At 35.6% G+C, this 21177-nt stretch overlaps 1 protein-coding gene and 1 pseudogene across 2 annotated transcripts in view; both read right to left on the bottom strand.

The window, feature by feature from the left end:
• Positions 1 to 6689: 6689 nt before the first annotated feature.
• Positions 6690 to 21177, bottom strand: part of LOC121263363 (transcription factor MYB108-like) — a 26031-nt gene continuing 11543 nt past the window's right edge. Inside the window, exons 3-6 of one of the 2 annotated variants that reach the window (XM_041166212.1) lie at positions 19679 to 19689; positions 7923 to 8131; positions 7595 to 7724; positions 6690 to 7492 (exon numbers count right to left, since the gene is read on the bottom strand). In XM_041166212.1, the coding sequence (XP_041022146.1) occupies positions 6898 to 7492; positions 7595 to 7724; positions 7923 to 8091 (894 nt within the window). In that variant the 5' untranslated portion in view covers positions 8092 to 8131; positions 19679 to 19689 and the 3' untranslated portion in view covers positions 6690 to 6897. Of the gene's footprint in view, positions 7493 to 7594; positions 7725 to 7922; positions 8228 to 19678; positions 19690 to 21177 lie in introns of those variants that run through there. The other variant, XM_041166211.1, reaches the window with a different exon arrangement.
• LOC121263365 overlaps positions 19914 to 21177 on the bottom strand; it is a 23800-nt pseudogene continuing 22536 nt past the window's right edge.

The raw sequence follows: 21177 nt of genomic DNA, 5'->3' as shown, positions 1-21177 counted from the left end.
AAATTGAGCTTCAACTCCAAGAAAATATGAGAGATTACCAAGGTCCTTGAGAGAGAATCGTTTGGCGAGAATGGTGATAAAAGTATTCACATGAGCAGCAGAAGACCCAGTGATGATGATATCATCAACGTAAACCAAGAGATAAATAACCGAATTGGAAGAGTGGAGCATAAATAGAGAGGTATCGGACTGAGAGTTGGTGAAGCCTTCCGAGACAAGAAAATTGCGAAGTTCATGGTACCATGCACGAGGGGCTTGTCGAAGCCCATATATGGCCTTACGGAGGTGACAAAAGTGATCAGGAAGGTCAGAGTGAGTGAAGCCAGGTGCCTGTTCCATGAAGACTTCATCAGATAAAGAGCCCTGCAAGAACGCATTTTTCACGTCGAGTTGGCGAAGTGACCAACGGTTAGTGACAGCAAGAGTAAGTAATATCCGAACTGTTGCAAGTTTAACAACAGGGCTGTACGTTGCAGAAAAGTCTATCCCAGGTAGCTGATGAAAGCCCTTTGCCACTAAGCGAGCTTTATAACGAGCTATGGACCCATCAGGATTCCTCTTAATTCTATAGACCCACATACATCCAATAACATTTTGTGTGGAAGTTCGGGGAACAAGGGACCAGGTGTGATTGGAGAGTAATGTATTGTATTCATCGCTCATGGCTTGACGCCATGAGGAATGTTGCTGGGCCTGTTTAAATGTGGAGGGCTCGGAGGTGGGAGTGGTGGTGGTGATGTGAAGATCAAAAATTTGTTTTGGCTTGGTAATATGATTACGTAGCCTGGTATTATAAGGATGGGGTTCGGCTGGAGCATAAGGGAGGGGGCAGGCTATAGAAGGTGAGGGACGTACCTGTGAGGAATTGGATGCATCCCGAGTTGAAGGCGTGGAGAGGGAACTCGTGCATGAGGTGTCCTGGTTCAAAGAGTCAGTCCTGCAAATATGCGACTCACCACATGAGTTAGAAGAGGATTGAGTAGTGGAGATAACATTTAGCTTGGAGATGTTAGGAGAAGATACTGGAATGAATACTTGGGTAGTATCATGAGGTGAATTGGATAACCAAGTAGCAGGGGAAGGCAAGATTGGGGGAGACTCAGTACGAGATGTGTTACTCTGGAAGGGAAATGTAGTTTCCACAAAAACTACATGTCTAGATATGAAGATTTTATTTGTGGAGGGATCAAGGCACATATAAGCATGGTGTGGAGTTGAGTAACCAACAAAGACACAAGGACGGGATCGTGGTTGGAGTTTGTGAGTGGAGTAAGGTCGTAACCATGGGTAACACAGACAACCAAAGATTTTTAGAGATAAATAATTAGGTGGCTGCTTAAAAAGTGAGAGAAAGGAGATTTGGTGGAGGTTACCGGAGAGGGCATACGGTTGATGAGGTAAACAGCAGCTTGAAAGGCTAAAGACCAATATTTGAGGGGAGTAAATGCATGATGAAGCAAAGCAAGTGCAGTTTCAACCACATGACGATGTTTACGCTCAGCAGTGCCCACATGTTCAGGGGTATGGGGAGGAGATTTGAGATGTTGGATTCCAACTTGAGAGAGAAAATGACCAAGACTGGTGGCTTCACCACTTCCATCTGTGTAAACAGTTTTAATTGTTGTAGAAACGTAATTTTCAACAAGAGATTTAAACCGTTTAAAAACGGAAGTAACATCAGATTTATTTTTTATGGGGTAAAGCCAAGTATATTTGGTAAAATAATCCACAAATATAACATAATAGCGAAAATTATCAAAAGAGAGGAGAGGAGCAGGTCCCCAAACATCCATAAACAAAGTTTCCAAAAGTCTTGAACAAGTTAAGGAAGAAGAGCCAAACGGAAGTTTATGACTTTTATTACATAAACATGCATTACAAGAATTAGAAAATGAAGTGGACTTGAACGAAGGTAATTGATGAGATGCAATGATTTGATGAAGGATTTTAGAGGACGGATGACCAAGACGACTGTACCAGAGACTGATGGTGGGAGGGGAAGAACTGGAACAGGTAGCTGTGAGAGCCGAAGGGTGTGGTGAAGAGAATGATCTGCTCATTGAAGTCGGCCACTCATATACGTTTCCTCTACTCTGGCCTCGCACCAAGGATGCCCCCGTGGTTAGATCCTTCACAAGAAAGAAACCAGGAAAAAATTCAATAGAAGTATTATTGTGAGTACAAAATTGAGAGACAGAGAGAAGATTTTTCTTGATTTTGGGTGCACACAAAACATTGTTGAGTTTAAAAGTGGAATCACAGGAATTAAGAGTGGTAAATCCTGTATGAGTAATAGGTACGTTATTACCATCGCCAACCACAATATCTTCATTGCCACCATACTCAGAATGAATGGAGAGATTTTGCAAGTCTGAAGTAATGTGATGAGATGCCCCTGAGTCAACTATCCAACCCGACTGATTACCTGAAGTCTCATGAGCTGTGAAGTTGGCCTGTGGCCAAATGGAGGGTAAGGGACGAGACCTGCAAACTTTGGCAACATGGCCGGGTTTGTCGCACAATTGACATACGACTCGAGATTGATTCCCATTGAAGTTGGGCCTCCAGTTCTGATTAGAATGGTTGGGCGAGTATCCTTGATTATACGAACTGTTGGAAGAATTTGGATTCCTACGGTTTCCATATGAGTTTTGTTGGAATTGACTGTTGTTGTTCCCTGGATAGCCATTATTGTTCCCTCCATATCTTGATTGGTTTTGAGAGGTATTAAAATTGCCGCTTCTGCTTTTCTTGTTATGTTGCTTCTGTGAGTATTGAGCAGTGATAACAGATTCTTCTTTTATTGGGTCTAATTGCTTGAGACTTGTTTCATAGTCTATAAGCTTTTCAACTAATTCTTCAAAGGAGATGGGTGATTCTCTCGCACGTAGAGCAGCTTTGAGTTCTTTGTAGTCATTGGTGAGACCATTGAGTGTGTGTACTACTATTTCTCCATCACTCAAGTCGTGCCCAATCATAGCAAGATCATCAATAATGGTTTTAACAGTTTGCATGAATTCAGAAATACTCTTTCCTTCTTGACTAACCTTGGTGAGGGAGTCAATGAGACCAACCATCCGAGTATTAGATTTATTGGCATAGGTAGCTTTGAGTTTACGCCAGGCCTCCTCAGCATTTTTGCACCTAGATACAATCGGACCTGCTGGTCCAGTGACAGCTGTTTGAATGGCAAGGAGCAGTAGTCGATCTTGCTGAATCCAAGTTTTGTACTCTGGATTATCAGCTGGTGGGCATGGATGAGTGCCATCTACAAATCCCATGAGATCATACCTGAGAAGAAGATTTGTCATCTGTGAGTTCCACATAGAATAGTTTCCTCCTTTCGAAAGTTTATGAGGAATAAGTGTGGCTATGTTGATCGAGACAACATGCGGGGAGGAAGAGTTTGGGTTCCCCACAGAGGAAGAATTTCCACTATTGGACATAACTGTGACTTCACTTGATTCAGTCATGGTTGAAGAACTAACAGGGAATGAAGACAGAGCCTAGGGCTCTGATACCATAAAGAGAAAGTATTAAACTTGTCTTATTTGATTCGAAATGATACATGGCTTTATACACGTAAATGACGACAGTAGAAAAGGAAATTAACAGAGAAAATAAATTTTGGAGATCATCTAGATATTTACACATTAATTACAAAGTACGTAAGGAATGTTTCCATATAGTAGAGACCGAGAATCAAGGGGGCTTGACTTGAGGAGTGATGGATGTCTTGACTGGAGGAGCAACGCACGTTGGTAACTTGTCATTAACAACTACAGAACCACAAGCATCAGCGTGAACTCGAACGTCATGGTCACCGCAAGCATCAACATCTCGAGTTCAGACGGCACGAGCACCCAGCTCATGTACGGACAAAACAATCTCCACTGCGCAGATGGTACCTACGCACAAGTATTGGCTGTACGACCATCGGCCGCAGCATCGCCCGCCACTCCTGAACAACTCTTGCCCTAGATTGCGTCCGATCCAACGGCTCAACACCTCACTATGGTTAAAATGAAGAAAAAAAAAATTGAATGAAGCAGATGACCAATAATACACACAAAGAGTTAGCAATGACGCGTGCAAGAAACTGACTTTCTTATTTGGCTTGAAAAACACAAAATAAATATTATATAAAAAAATAAAATAGACAAAAGAAAAAGGAGGGAAAAAGAAAAAGAGAGGGAGGAGTCGAAGTTGCCACCCTCTCCTATAAGGTCTGGAGTATATGAGAGTTTAGAGATAAAGGAAGAGAGTTTTTCTAGAGAGAGTTCCCATCCCATATATTTTATTATATGATCCTGATTCCATTGACTGCCGAAATAATTAATTTGTGGAGTACGTACGGCAGGCAAACTAGCTGTTGCTTAGATGAGACTAATTAATGATCAAAGGAGTTGTTTCAAGGATTGCGGCATCTAGTGCTTCATTTAAGGAACCGGTCGAGTGTCGTATAAATTGTTACAACTTAGAATCATGGTACATTAAATATCTAATTAAAAAGTAATTCAATATTATAGTTAGTCAAATTTTCATCCTTTTTTTTTTTTTTTCCTAAGATACTTTCTAACAAGATATGTCCAATTCTCTTTTCCTTATCTTCTGAGCATTGGAATACGGAATAATGATGGGAAAATACTATTTCCTCATAAGATTTCTACATAAATCTTCTATCAAATTTCATTTTTTTTTTACTTAATAATTAAAAAACTATTTTTAAATGAATTTATGATTTTTTTTGTATTTTTTAAAAAATGTTTAAAGTGTTTTAAAAAATGATTGAAAAAAAAAATTGCTTTTCGGTGAGGATTAGAATCCTCAGTAAGTGTAGCATCACCCATAATGCTAGAGACAAATTCCAAATACACAAGTCTTACGCAAATATTTTATTAAAAAAAAAAAGTGGACCCATAAAAAATGTGAATATTTTAAAATATGAGTTAAAAAGAAAAAAAAGAACTTTGAAGGACATTAAAATTCTTATATAGGGCATTAGATTTCCCATCTTAAAGTCCCATAGTCTTAACTTAAAGACGAGGGTAGATGCCAATTGCCGCCCATAGACTCACGGTCCGGAAGTCTTGTGGAGAACTTAATTTATAAGTCTAATGGAGAATTTTTAACTCGACAATACACACACGTCTATACTAATAGAAGAATAACACAAGAAGTATATCTTCCACATGGTTCGATTCCTTTTTCACAATCTCAACGATTATTGTCAGTGCCCCAAAAGCATATAATATATACATATTATTATTACACACGTTATATGTAACACTCTACCCCTTCTATAGGCTACATGATTAATATTGACCCAAAAAGCAGGTCGCTAGCTCACATTAATCTTTTAATATTTATCCCCTATTAAATGTGGAAATTATTGCATCCCCTTTGGCATTGTCTTGGCCAAATGACTTTTTATCTTTAAATTTATCTAATTTTATTAATAGTTAGCCCATATTGAATTCGCTAAACTCATTTTATCTCAACTATTAGCTACAATCATTTCATATTTCTTTCCAAAGATAAAAAGTCATGTAGCAAGTCTAAATCTCATTACTTATTATATTTCGACTCATTCTCTCTCCCGTAGCTCTTATTCCTTTTTTCTCTCTTGCGTCTCTTCTTTCTCTTCTTCTTCTCTTTTCTTTTCCGCACCTCTTCTTGCTTTGTTTTCTTCTAGTATTTTTTTTCTCTTCTTCTTCCCTCTCCCACGTCTCTTTATTTTTTCTCTTCTTCTAATTTTTTTTTCTCTTTTTTCTCTTCTTCTTCCCTTTTTACTTTCTTTTCTCCAGCATGGCATCGTGGCTCAAAAAGCTTACCTCTCTCTCTTGCGGCTATAAAAAAAAAGTAATTAAAAAATAAAAATTAATTAAAGAAATATAAAAATAAAAACTAATTATATTTTATTATTATAGAGAGTGTGATAGCTAATCTAATGTAAACTTCAAGTTTTAAATGATTAGTAAAAAGTGAAAAAGTTACATATTAGTTAAAATTTGAAGAATAGAATAACCAATTCAATGCTAATGCATAGTACTTATAATCCTCATCCCCAATTGTCCATTATATATATGAATGGTGCTACTCTCACAGAGGGAGTCCATCGAAACTACTAACGAATAGGCAAAATCTTTTTTATCTTTTATCTTTTGTTTTTCAAATATTTTTTTAAATTTATTAAATATTTCTTTTTTAAAAATAAAAATATATATTCATTTTAAAATAATTACTTAACAATTAAGTAAAAAAATAAAAAATAAAAAAATGCATTCGGTGGCCAATTCATGGTCACTTTCTGTGGGAGAAGCAATTTCATATATATATATATATATATATATATATATATAGTCCCATTCTCAATAAAGATCATATACATGAAAGAGATGCGAGTACTTACGTACAAGAAAGGCCAACGTCCCACGCATGCGGAATGATAATGGGATCGGCACTAAAGATGTAAAAATTCATTTCTCGATCAAAAAGAGATGGCCCTTTTGCTACAAATCAAAGGAAAAGTTACGGCGGGATTGTGATTTTAAACATCGATCATTTATATAATATAATATAATATAATAATGTTATTCATCATCTTTAAAATTATATATCATCTTTTTTATTTGAGGTGCTTTTTTTATAAATTAATTATTTAATATTAGGTCAATAAATTTAAGAGATGTTGAGAAAATAATGTAAATTTTTTTGACAAATTGAGTTTTTCTATATAATATATATACATATATATATATATATCACGTGTTTATTTGTACACAAAAGCTGTCAGATTAGCAACGTACGTTAGCATTAATGCTACTACTCTTGTCTCTTATGGAATAACATAATGCTTTGAATGCCTTAATACGTCACGCAAGGAAATTCTATTATTTAGACCTCATTAACATCACCAAGCTGTTGTAGCAAAAACCACATACTCTCTTCATCATCCCACAAACTATCCAATGTGTCGACCCCACCACCAAACCATCCATTGCTATGATGCTGATCATCATTATATGTTTGGATATCCAAGCCCTGCTGGATCAAACCTCCTGATTCGTTTTGAGAAATCTCGATGTAATTACCACATGGTAAATCGTAACAATCAGTTAGATCCGAGGAAACTTGGGCCTCCGATGAATCCGAAGAAGTACTCGATATTGCGGGCCTCAAGTAGGTCTCAGCCGGACCGGATGACATGGGTGCATGGCTTTGATTTGGAACGAGCCCTGTCTGATTGTTGAGGGGAAGATCAGGACAATATGTGTTGGTGGGTCCATCCAAATACTGGGATTTGGAGGTGGCCATGGCCCGGATTCTCTCTATCAATCTGGGCATCCATACGTAACGCATGGCGTCTCTGAATTGTTTGCTATTGACATCACATTTGAGCTGCTTGGCCTGCTTTTGGACCCTTGTTCTCCAGTAGTTCTTGATCTCATTGTCTGTTCTTCCAGGCAAATACTGTGCTATTTTGGACCACCTATAATGTTTCAAAACATCAACAAATTAAGATTATATTCGATTCGTTATAGGATTAAAGCTGATCATGATCATAATCCAAAAAGGAAAAAAAAAAAGGTACCTATTTCCCCAGCGAGAATGAAGCTCAAGAATCAAGAGCTGTTCTTGGAGGGTGATATTTCCACGTTTGACATCAGGGCGCAAATAGTTTAACCATCTTAATCTGCAGCTTTTACCCGTTCGCTTCAAGCCTGTATTATTGATCATAATAAGAATCAGTGACAAAAGAAATTCTAATCGTGTTCGGGTCCGGCTTGGATCTAATCAAAGCTAGCTAGCTAGCTTTGATCCTTTTTCCTTGTCCTTTCGGTCAGAAAATCAAACAGAGATAATAATGATGCAACGAAGTTGTGCGGGGAAGAGGATGAGCTTAGAGTTGGTTAATTTACCTGTGCAGCGAGCAACGGAATTCCATCGACCCTCACCGTTGATGGTGACATAATTCTTGAGCATGGAGTCCTCTTCATCTGTCCATGGACCTCTCCTAATGTCCATGCCCTCCTGATCAGAATTACTCACCTGTTTTGCAGACCCACGACCTCTCACTTCAGCATCCATTCTCCAATGGAGGAGTCTAACCTCTAGAGAGAGAGAGAGATTGAATTTGATCTATGGATATAGAGAAGATGGGTTGATTTGGATTAAGTTTCGGGATAAGAAGGGATTATATATAGAGAGGAAAAGACGGATTGGAAAAAGGAAAACCATATCACTAATAAAATTTTTGAAGAAAAAGTGGGGTATGTACGTGAGAGAACACGCCACAGGTGACTAATATCATACTATTATTAGCTACATAGCTTAGACTAAACTTTCTCTTCTGGAGTTTGACCCTTTGAATTTTCCACTTCTCCCTAATACACGCACACAAACCAGTGGTACATCAGAGTTCAACAACTAATGAAATCTCCGATTTGTTGAGGGTGTTTTTTTTTTTTTCGTCGGCCTCGATATTTAGAATATTTTAATAATTTGAATTAAGATATTTTATTATATTTTGAAAAATAAAAGAGAAAAAGTTAATAAAAATATTAAAAAATTAAAAAAATTAATATTATTTTTATTTCGAAATTTGAAAAAAGTAGTATTATTTTTTATGTTTTATTTGAGAGTTTGAAAAATTTGTAATGATTAAATGAAAAAGTTGAAGATTTGAAATTAAAAATATTTTGTGTTCGAGTGATGTTTGTGAAAAAAATATCTGAAAATAGTACTTGAGAACAGTTATGTTACCAAACATATACTTAATATGTTTTATATATATATAGCTCGCAAGCATGTGAAGTTGATTCTGAGGGACGGACCATATATAAGTGGTTTCTGTGAAGATGATATATATAATTTGTGACCGACCAGTACCGGTAGTTGTAATTAAGGTAGCTGCTGCCTGATGTCGTGTTCTTATAAGCTTATGTATAAGTTTGGCTAAGAACCATTCAGAACAAGCCATGACATTTTTGAGCCCACTGTTTACTGCCCACTTGTTGAGAACGGCGTTGAGTTAGTACTGTATATTTATATGAAATTAGCAGCAAAAGTTCATGATTTCTTCCTAGTGATCATTTTATAAAGATCAAAGAAGTCAATTGTGTAGTAGGTTTCTACCATTATAGCTAGCGAATTAAAATCTTTTTTTAGTTTGGACAAGAATTTGAAAGAATTTTTTTGACTACTACGGTTAGGAATATTATTTCAAGTAAACTTGTGAGTGATTATTAATGGCGCTAGCTCGGACTGAAATATGGGTCGAGCGGATGATTGACTCGATTTGTTTGTCATCAACTTCTTCTAATTAGATTCGGGTCAAGCGATTAGACACCTCGCTAGCTAGCAGAATAATAAACCCAACTACTACTTATGCCGTTTGAATATGACCAAGATATATATATATATATATATATATATATTTAATTAGCTATATATTATGCTTCTTTGTTAATTCTTTCTCAAAGATGGCCTGAAATATCTTTTTATTGATTAGGTAAACACACACAGGCTAATTTATAATATAATGAATCTTGAATCCACGACCTCGATCGTTCGTTTATCTCTTAATTTATATATATATATATATATATATATAATATTATGTAATGATCTGTACGTCAACTCAGCTAGGCGCTTGAGCAGATTAAAAAGAAAAAAACATATCAACATTCTTAATTTCGTAATTAATTAATTAAACCAAGAGTAATTTCAAACTTTCATTCGGTAATGGTAAAAAAGAGTTTTGCTACAAATAAATAACTGTTCACATCACACAACCCACACCTATATATAGTACTTTTTGATCATAGGATGTGAGGGTGTTTTTAATCATAGGGTATACCTCCACGCCTATAGCTTTTGATCATAGGATATGTGAGTGTTTTTCATAGGGTAAATTACCCATACACTGGTGTATGAGTGTTTTTCATAGAGTGTAAACTCAGTAAAGTGTGAAATGGTGAATAATGACTGATAAGAATAATTTTTCTGATAAAAAAAATCGTGTTCTTGCTGCATATATATGATTTCACATTAATGCTCTTAAATTTTCTTCCCGATGATACTATTAGTGATGATCTAGTAGTACTAGTCAGAGATCACATGCATGATGATCATGTGATGAATGAAACGACCCAAAAACCAATTGCAAAAGAATTTCGTCATGCGAATTTACTTTCAGAAAACTATAGTACTAATTACATGCATGAGGCTAGGAGGGTCAAATAATCCAGGATGATTCCAAACATGGTGAAACATCGATGTTGATTCCTTTGTCACTCCCTTAAGGGAGACTAGAAGGAAGAAAGACCGGAAAAGATGAGCACAAATTCGACCCTTGCGACACGTACGCATGAACCCATGCGGCAACTCTCCTTTTCTTCTTTTCAATTGAGAATCATCGGTACCACTTTCTTCCCAAAGAAAATTCCTTCAAAATATTCAATTAATTTCTATAACATAATCAACAAGGGGGCCATTATAGCTAAATATCCTAATTCTTTGGAAAGTTCGTCGCATTTCTACTCTTAATTCACATGACATCATGTTCCTCATCAGTACTCCAAACATGCATCAGAGCTAGCTAGCTAAAGCAGCATCAAGATTCCTATCTATCTATCTATCTCATTTATTCAATTACCGGCCAAAAGTCTTATGTGAATATAGAAGATTAGTTACCTCTTTAAAGATGAGGCACAAGTTCCCTCAGAAAGAGTTAATATATATTGGAGGTTTGGGAATCAAAGCTAGCTAGGAATATTACATGATCTACGTACAAAAGCCACACCAATATGTGGATAAATTGGTAATCTATTAGGACGGGGCCCTTTTGGTCAAAAGGAGCTAGCTAGAGAGTCCAAAAGCCTTAGTAGGGTCTCACCTTCCTCGCATTGGGTTTTCTTTTCTTCGAATAAACTTAGTAAATGAGTTTACATTCGATGCCAAAGCATACTTGAATTCTATTAATTTTTTTTTTTTTAAGTTTTTAGTTTGCAAAGAGAACATATTATTAAAACAAACTTAAAAATTGATTGGATAACCTAATATGATATATTAGATATATTTTATGACTGCAAATTAATTTTTACAATCTAACGTAACATATAATTAAGTCACGCCATGCGGGTTTGTAATGTGATTTTCTTGTAATTATTTTGTGGACCAAGCATTTCTTTGTTTTAAAAAAAGTGCAAATAGATGAATTATTTCATTTCTTTTCTTATTAATAAATGCTTTCAAAAATATGACCAAAATATCCTGTACTTGTTTGTATTTAATGGATGAAAAGTTCTATTTATAAGTCGATGTGAATAGTACAGTTAATAAAGTGCATGCTTACATAACATGATAATTTAATTTAAAAGAGAAATTTTAAAATTTAAATCTTATAAATCAAATCTTATCATTTAAATGATATTGATTATGTGCTTAATAGATATTTTTCTATTCCAAGTGAAATGAAGAGGATCTTATCTTGAAATTTGGTTTATTTTCTTAATTAATTTATTTTTGGAGGGTGAACCAGTTTCATTAGAGGCTGTAAAGGGATGAGTGCCTCCCCACCCCTGAACAATGAGCAATAGTACTGGTCTGGGAGAGGGCATGCACAAGACTTGATCTACTTTATTACCCTTTTTAATTGCCAATGATAGGGAGGTTTGGATAGTGGTTTGGATATTAATAAATAAATATTGTATGTTTATCTTCTTTCCATTTGAGGCAATCAAGTTACGACAAGAATTCGAGAGGATGTTTTTCGTCTAGGTACTCATAATACGCTATTCACTAAAAATCTGATTGTACGTTATACGATATTATTAAAAAAAAATCTCTATCTGTGCAAGTTAATACGAACGATATATACCTTCCAAACGGTAACTATGACAAATATTCTACAAATCAGTCACATATGTTCTTTACATGTACGCCGACTTACAATTAATAAATTCTTTCATATCTAAAAATACTTATTCATTGATCTTTATATTGCTTTTTTATTTATTTTATTTTATTGAAACCATGTTTTTGGAGACAAAATTCCGACTAATTTTAAGAGTGTATAAATATTTGATAAGAAGTTTCTCGTAAATACACCTTACACATGAACAATTAAGACATCTAATTCATGCGACTCGTCGTATCAAAATTAATAAGCAAACCTTAGATATATGGTTTATATTTCTGATCTTTTATAAAAGTAATTACATCGGTTAAATATGGAGACCGGCCCGATTCAATATTAGACAAATTTTAGAAATGAATCGATATATCGGTTTTGAAAATTTAGAAGCTCATATAGATCGATTCATCACCGAAACCGAAACTTTCAGTTTTTCTGATTTCGGTTCAATCCGTTTTTTTCCAATTTACCGTTTACGCATGTAGCACTATATAAGTTGAGACTTGAGAGCGGCCAGTTCCTCTAATATGTAGTATTTGTTCTTTCCAAAAGTAAGTTTATATTAATAACTTAATATTAATGTTCATGTTTAAGATTAAAATTTAATGTTATATTAATTAACTTTTTAGTATATAATATATAATATAATATAAAAAATTAAAATATTATATATAAAAAATAAAAAATGGCCAGTTCAAACCGATTTTTAAAATATTAAAATCGGTACCGAACCAATTTTGATTTTTAAGAATCTGTATCAAACCAAACTGATTACAAACTGAATTGAACTCATTGGTTCGATTCGATTCAACCCATTTTTCATTTTTTTTTTCACCCGTAATTAAATGGCACATTCCAGTACCGTTGGTTATGGAGGACTCAACTCAAGCATGTATTGGAAGTGGTGCGTGGCACCTGGTGAATGCAACACCATGCATGCGAGTGAAACAGGCAAATCGCAATAGTACATGCATGCTTGATCATATGATGATGATTCGGCATCATAAACGATTGAAAACGATATTAGTGTTACGTACTCTACTAATCAGTAGTGCTCATGTCAACTTTACGTGGGTCATAAGGGAAAGACTCTCTAATTCATTGGCTTAGGTGATTATTGAAGAAACATGCGCATACATATATATAGCTAAGCGAGGCTTGGATCTACTTCTTTCTTTTAGGGTTTTGAAGTACGACATATGCCATGCATGCATAAAATTAGGTCAAATCAGATTAGGAGGAATGGTACAGGGAACAAAATCTCTTTGCTAAACCGCCCAAAATTGGACTCTCGTCTTGCAAATTGCCACTTGGAAGTGTCTAGCTCAAGATGACTTTTGAAATGACACCCAGAAAGACTTCGTACAAAAATAATTCAGGATTTCTTGTCCAACTCATACTGTAATACTGATATTTCTCTAGAACTTGTTTATCCTTTCCACTGATATTCCTGGCCTAGCCTCCCGGCCGTGAAGGACTATAGATTGCAGGAACGAGATCTTATGTCTTGGTGATTCTGATCTCTTTCTTTCTAGGTACTTTCTTTTTTGAAAAAAGAAGGAAAGCATAGAAAATAATTAAGCATGTGTTATATATAAAAATATAGAAGAAGATTGGAGTGGCTCAGATCCTTCCATCTTTTCTAATTGGCTTCAAAATCAATAAAAGTTGGTTGGTTTGCTTTTGCAAAAGAAGCAAGGCACGTTGGTCGTCACATTGACCATCCCAATCTGTAAGTGTTGATGATGATGGTGAGGAAATTGATGGTGAGGACTGAGGCGGCTAAGCAGATGAAGTCCGTCGGTCCAAGGTACGTACTATACAGACGACTGTGGCCAACAGCAGCTGTGAAAAAGATGAGCAACAATATAATATATGCTTTGATTTGATGGGATTATAACTTGTAAAGAAAAAGAAGCCCCCAAATAGAATGAAAGATAGAGATAGAAATTTTGATGCATATAAGTCGAAGTTTGGTGGCACCTCAAGCGATGGATACCCACAACCACCAAAAAAAAGAAGAGAAAAGCATCGGTTCCTGTTATATAAGTAAACATCTCAATTCTGACCCTATGAACCTAATAAATACATCCCAATTTTGCCTATCAGAAAGAGAATAGATTCATGAATATCCTTTGCAACAGACTACACTCTGCTCTTTTTATCTATAATAAATAGTTTTCTAATATGATAAAAAGATGATTAGCACTTCTCTCTTCGTTTTTCTACCCTTTCACTATGGTTTCATTAATTTGAAAGAATCTTAAAGCCAAAATCGCACGTCAAACTATTGTAAGAAATTGATATAGGGGTGTACTTGTAGCCATTAAAGAAGAAGAAGAAGAAGAATAAGAGCATAGTGGTTTGGTGCTCTGCTTCCAATACTCACTCTCTATAATCTTATTGCGATAGGATATGTTTTGGACGTGTTTCACACTCTTGAACCTCTTGCAAACCTACAACACTTTAATTAAAAAAAGTTAGAAGTGTATCGAAACGCCTTTGATGCCTAAATTAAACTAATTATTCAACTAATACATAGAGCAGAGATACCATTCACTTACCTGACTAGAGCGTCTCTTCTCGTGTGTGTGTATATATATATATATATGTCGGGAGTGGTCTACTCTCGTCTCCGTTAGAACCTTATCTCTTATTTGAGTTAGGATAGTGATTTGAATATCCTTTTTTTATTTGACCTTGTTCAATTACCGAGGACGCATTTGAATTTACTATGCTGATGCGGAATCTATTGGATCCTTTTCCTATGGGTGACGTGTGAATCCTGAATGGATGACCCACACGATGTTCAGGGCTTGTCATGGGTTCTTTCCTTTGGGCTCGGGGTCTTTAAGCCGCGTAGGTGGGCCTTGAGGACGGGGAGATTTTGTCCCTCCAGGATACATATGAAGCAGGGAGCATGAGCACATATAGATAGGGCCCATGTTACAATTTTGCCCATGGTAAAGTAATGAAATTAAATATGCACTTAAATGGGTCTCCACACGAGTTGAACTCATATAACTTTACCGCTAATGATTTAACTACAATCATGTGCTTTTTTTTTTTTTTTTTTTTTAATTGTAAAATCATGTGCTTGTAAAAATGTGTCAATGGCTCGATTCCGTCACTTTAAGCTTTAAAAACATCATCCAAACCTTATTTTGCCAAGTGTACAATGCATGATTTATTATTATATGTAGTCCACTCATTAAAAAAAAAAAAAAAAAAAAAAATCCGCTTGTCTTACTTAGACTTGAGAGAGCATTTATAGATCGAGCCAGTCTAGACTCAAACAACTTTTTAACCAATAATATACACTTGATCATGTTTAAATAAAGAATATCATACTCTACTTAATAGACAGAGTTTTCCTGCAAACTAGGTTGAAGGAATTTATTCCACCCAATTAGAAAATTGACATGTGTCCATTAAGCATGTGACAAGCATATGTTTCTTTAATATTGAAGAGAAACAGTTAGGATTCTGATAGGAAGATGAGATCAGATGACATCACTTTAGATGAGTTAAATAATATATTATTTTTTAATATTATTATTATTTTAAAATTTGAAAAAGTTAAATTGTTTATTATATTTTATGTAAGAATTTGAGAAAGTTGTAATGATGAGATAAGATGAAATAATGTGAGATAATTTATATATCCAAACTTTTTTAAGTTAGATTTTTAAAAAGGCATTAACATACATAATGGACAGTTATCATATGTACTGTTCATTTTATATGAAGGATGTAATGTCCAATGCAATGGTACGATATTCCAGTAAAAACAATATCATATTAGAATGTTGATGTGCCCTCAGAAACTTCTTGGACTCCACATTTTCTACGACGTTCATCTAAACTTTGTCATTAGTCTTATTCTCCTTCTAAACACAAATTCAAAACTCAATTGGCTATGCAATTCCATGGAGCGATCCTTTCGTGCGCCTCTTCAGCTGACTGTAATATGTATAGACTTTCCAAGTCAAACTGGAAGCTTCTGGCACTACAATTTTCTATAAACCCTTTGGAAATCAGCCTTTTAAAGTTGGTCACAAAATCAGCAATGAACATTCACTGTGATGATGGCTCTTACTATAATGAATGCTTAGCATTGTATTTTTACCTCATATTGTAGACAACTCCACCCAAAGATAGTACTGTCCTCCTGATGGCTGATATATACCCCAGCCCGACACGCACGGAGCTATTTTCGCAGAAAAAAATTGACATAGGAGAAAACAAAGTCAATTTGCAAGAAAGAGGTTCAAATTTTGTAAGCAAATACAGTGTTCAGACTTGAAAATATTCACAACCCATATACACAAAAACGAAAAGCATAAGCCCCAAGAAGGATTTGATATAGAACAAGAATGTTGACTTTGTTTCCTGCCCACTTCGTACGCATAATGGACATCCGAATTAAATATTTATGTAGGGAAAAGAGAATTTTTTTTTTGCAATAATCATGACAAACCAAAGAAATTTCGACTTGGTTTCCTATATATTAGAAAAACTAGATCAGAATACACAGCGGAAGCGATATTACCTCGTCGAAAATATCTCAAATCTAGTGCGGTTGTTTCACGGATTCTCCAGCGTCGTTGTTCGTCCACAATCTTCACATCGATGGTGGATTGTGCTACGTGATAATACCAGAGCAACACTTGCACGTTCCATAGTCTGGATGCCGTGATTAGAGAGAATCATTTGAAAGAGAGAGCTTGTCTATCCAAGTATATCCTCCAAAGAGGGGAGAGACTATGTAAATAGCCTATCTAGTGTAACCTCCTGGCTGGTCATTAAGTACCAGCCATCAAGCCTCTAAGAGCCACTTCATAACCCCCAAGAGGAGGTGGAGGGGTGCCCACTATGGGTGCCCCTTTCTTACATCTCCCACTCATACATAGTGGGCAAGACCCCAGGTCTGCATCTCTTAATATGTTCTCAATCTTGTTCATATTGGCAAATAGGCCTTGCGACCATCGAGCACAACTGTAAAAGAAAAATGGGAGCACTATACCAAATCTCTCCGAGAGAAGACCAGCATAACAACATCCCTAAAAGTGTCTCGTTATGCCCCGACTCATTTGGTCACATCAGACTAAGCATCCCTAATCCCTCTCGAGTCCAAATGACTCAGATCAATGCTCAATCTCCATAAAATATGATGTACTCACAACTATATTGCAATTTCCAAGAAGCAACATAACTTGCCGGTAATGAGTACACACTATTATCGATGTGTTACCAAATAGTCTTCCCTTCGCGCTCATGTCATTTAGTTTTAGTTCAGTCGCTTTCCCAGCAATGCCTCTTTAGACCGCATCATTCATGGCCATAGATAACATACCAAAGTAGCAGACACTAAAACATCAACCTCGTGACACAGTCAAAGGTTTCCTAAGGACATAAATAAATTAAAGTCATCAATTATAACCTACATGACTCACACGGTGAGGAAACATGAAACTATTCACTCACATTTATTATTGGTCATAAAAGTACATGTAGTATGAAATACATGTTACGGTGGAGTTCTCTTTTCAAAGAAAAAGTGTATATCTAATCTCAATTCACCGTACAGATTTTAGTCTAGTCGCTATCTCAGCGCCTAACCCGAGTCCCTCCATTTGCTTGCTATCCAAAGCACCAAAGAGAGCCTCGCATCTGGCTAAACCATAGGCTACATGGATTGTGGGTAACCATGCACGGTCCTTAAACCTTATCTTAGCTCCCACTAAGGCAACATATCTTTTGTGTCTTCCAACTTATCCCTCTCCGGACAAGTACCAAGTAACACATTGTCTCATCTTTGCTCGCTACCTTTTTGTAACGCCAAAGGCGATCACTCGTGTGAGTGAGCCGATATAAACCTGTGAATATAACTTTTTCACCATAACCCATAAATTTATGGTGAATATGTGTGCTTATCAAAGAATGCTTTCAATCACGCCACATGATCATTGAACACATCAGTATCATGTGGACGATGAGCAATACCATGAGGTACAGAGAAATCACATGGTCAACAACAAATTATTAAACCACAACTCTCAAGTGGTGTTTAATGACCATTTCTCTCCATGCGCATTCTAATGTGTAGTAACTTTCCAAATCATGCTCCTACCAAGAGACTCTGCATTTACATATAAAAGTCATTTGCATAACCATAAAGTCAACGACGATTCATCGCGAATCTCATTTAGGTCAAACTCACAATATAAACCTTAGATTTTAGTCAGCAAGTCCAACTGCAATTTTTAAGAATCTACAAGGTGACCACAAATTTCATTCAACAAACTTAATTTGCGACTTCAAGGTTTCATATAAATCTCTTGTACTCAACAAAAACATGTGAGATAACCATAATTTATTTTTCATTAAGGGTAAAGCGATTAGGGCCTTTGCCCCCAAAGACAATCATTATAATCTATTCATTACTTTTAACGACAATCGCATAACAAACTCACTTAATCAAGTAAGCCATATTTATCCTCTAACAAAATCTTAACCTCTAACTCTCATGAGTAAACCATAATGGAAATACCAAATAGTATAGGCAAAACTAGATTCTTTAGTATTTTCCATCTCATTAATTGTCTATGGATTTTGAATAAGAGCTCCTAGAAACTGTTTTTCTCAAAAACAGTCTTACAAGACATGAAGCCTGAGCTACTTTTCACAAACCCATGTCCATCACCTCGTAGTATGGAAAACCTCTTATTAGGTAACAATTAATTATCTAAGACAACCAGTTTGCAACATCTCTTATGATGAAACTTTTTTAATATTGTCCACAACGTTCAAAGAACCCCATTTTATTCAATAAGTCGTTTAAAAAAAACAACTAGGTACATTGGATATCTTTGAATAGATGGTTTGTTTAGGTCGCATGTAAACAACACCAGCAGCATTCATTCGCTTTCTGTACCAAAATAGTACTAGCAACAATCATGTGCTCAAAGTACTTCATGCCTAAACATCATAAAAGCAAACCATCTAATTCTCCTATAAGAATCAGCTATTTAACACCTTCAAGAAAAGTTTCAATAAATATGCGATCAATAGCTATCTAAATGCAACTCAATTAGTGCCAAGAGATGGATCTATACTTCTATCAACTCCACTTTTTCTTTGTCAATTAGATCAACAACTTCAGGTTGGATCATATAAGTGAAGTGAATCTAAAATTCTATGTTGAAATTCCTACTATGTGAATTCAATATCTTTAGCGGAGCCATATTATAAATATTCTCATCTAGTCTCTAAACAATGAGAGAATATTGATATAAAACTACCATGTTATTTAAAAGGATCCTTATATTCTATAACTTTTGGGAGTCATTATTACTAATGGTACATCTTAACTTAAAGGTATACTCTCACTAGCTATTGAATTACTCCCACTATTTTCGGCGATCTTATAAAAAAAGAATTTTAAAAATATTAAGGTTAAAGTAATGTGGAATGAAACGTGATGAAAATGTTCTTTCCAAAAATGAAAATGTTCTTTCCAAAAATGAAAACGTTCTTTCCAAAAATCAATATTAGAAAAACTAGATCAAAATGCACAGAGGAAGCGATATTACCTCGTAGGAAATATCTCAGATTTAGTGCGGTTATTCCATAGATTCTTCAGCGTCGTTGTTCGTCCACAATCTTCACATCGATGGTGGAGTGTGTTACGTGGTAATACTAGAGCAGCACTTGCACGTTCCACAGTCTAGATGTCGTGACTAGAGAGAATCATGTGAGAGAGAGAGCTTGTTTATCCAAGTATATCCTCCAAAGAGGGGGAGAGACTGTAAATAGCCTCTCTAGTATAACCCCCTGCCTGGCCATCGCCAGCCATCAAGCCTCATGAAGTGGCTCTTAAGCCACTTCATAACCCCCAAGAGGAGGTGAATGGGTGCCCACTATGGGTGCCCCTTTCTTACACTATACCATATCATCTATATGCACATAAGACAAAAACTACTCGGAACAATATTAAAAGCTTGTCAACGATATATATTAACTTTATCAAGAACTTGGTGAAACAAGAAGTTTTAACAACTTTTAACTTTAGATCTTTGATTTTTAGGGGTCGGGGAGGCCTTTACATTCATGCTTCCCATCAACCTCATATACCATCAAAATCAATTTACAAATCTCAAACAAACAGCACCAATATTTATCGAGTTCTGCTGAAGCCTATTGAGAAAACCAAAGAAGTCTTACACAGGTTCAATTCATTCGCTTAACGTTTGATTCAACTGCCGACCGGCATTATTATGTTTGGCTATTTTCTTCTCCAAGAACTTATACCACGCTAAATGCTGACTGAATTGTAGACGAGAATCGAGAGGCAAGAGTCTGGGTGGCAAATGTTTGAATCTGCTTCTTGGCATCTGAAGATAGACAAAGCACTCTTCAAGATAAAAAAGAACAGAGATAGGCATGGTGAACATAACAGTATCAACATTGCTTCCAATGCATAACTATGTATCAGAGTCATAACGCATAATAAAGGGATTTAAGACCATGATGAATTTTCCGACATACTTTCAGATAAATAGTCCACATATTATAGAAAAGTTAGGCTGGAATTCCTAAGTACTCTTGGATAACATAGAATTTTCCATTGAAGAGTGTCAAATAATGTTTCATGAGATCTATCAGTGAGTTCCAAAAACTAACTTTTTATGAAAATAAACACAGTTAAATTGTTAATCTCTGATTGATTTGGGTGCAAGACTATATTATAGGGGTGTTACCCGGCCCTAACCCACTCTTCCCCGCACCCTGCCCGGCATGGGGCAAGGGGGTGGGGTTTTCACCCTCGTCCCCTGCCTCCAAGATGCGGGGGCAGGGTACCCCGCCTCCTTCTACTTAAAAAAAAAAATTACATTTTATTTGATTTAAAAATTATTTCTAAGTACAAAAGTAATTAAAAATACATTTTTAGACCCAAGCTATAAATTTAAATTTTGTAAATATGACTATAATTTAAAAACTATGTAATTTTTAAATTTGCTAGTGCATATTTTGTGTAAATTGTAGTGTATTAGTTTTTAAACTATGTAGTTTTTAAATTTACCAATGCATATTTTGTGAACAAGTCTAACAAATTGTAATATATATTTATATATACACAATTTGTAAAATATAAATATATATTTATGTTTATATCTATATATATATAATATATATATGTAAGCGGGGGTAGGGTGGGGAGGGGGAAATGCAGGGTGGGGTTGGGCCCTCCTTGC

The sequence above is a fragment of the Juglans microcarpa x Juglans regia genome, chromosome 4S, assembly GCF_004785595.1.
Source record: "Juglans microcarpa x Juglans regia isolate MS1-56 chromosome 4S, Jm3101_v1.0, whole genome shotgun sequence".
NCBI classification, from domain to species: Eukaryota; Viridiplantae; Streptophyta; class Magnoliopsida; order Fagales; family Juglandaceae; genus Juglans; species Juglans microcarpa x Juglans regia.
Note: the sequence above shows the minus strand (reverse complement) of the source record. Positions and strands in the feature narration are given on the sequence as shown.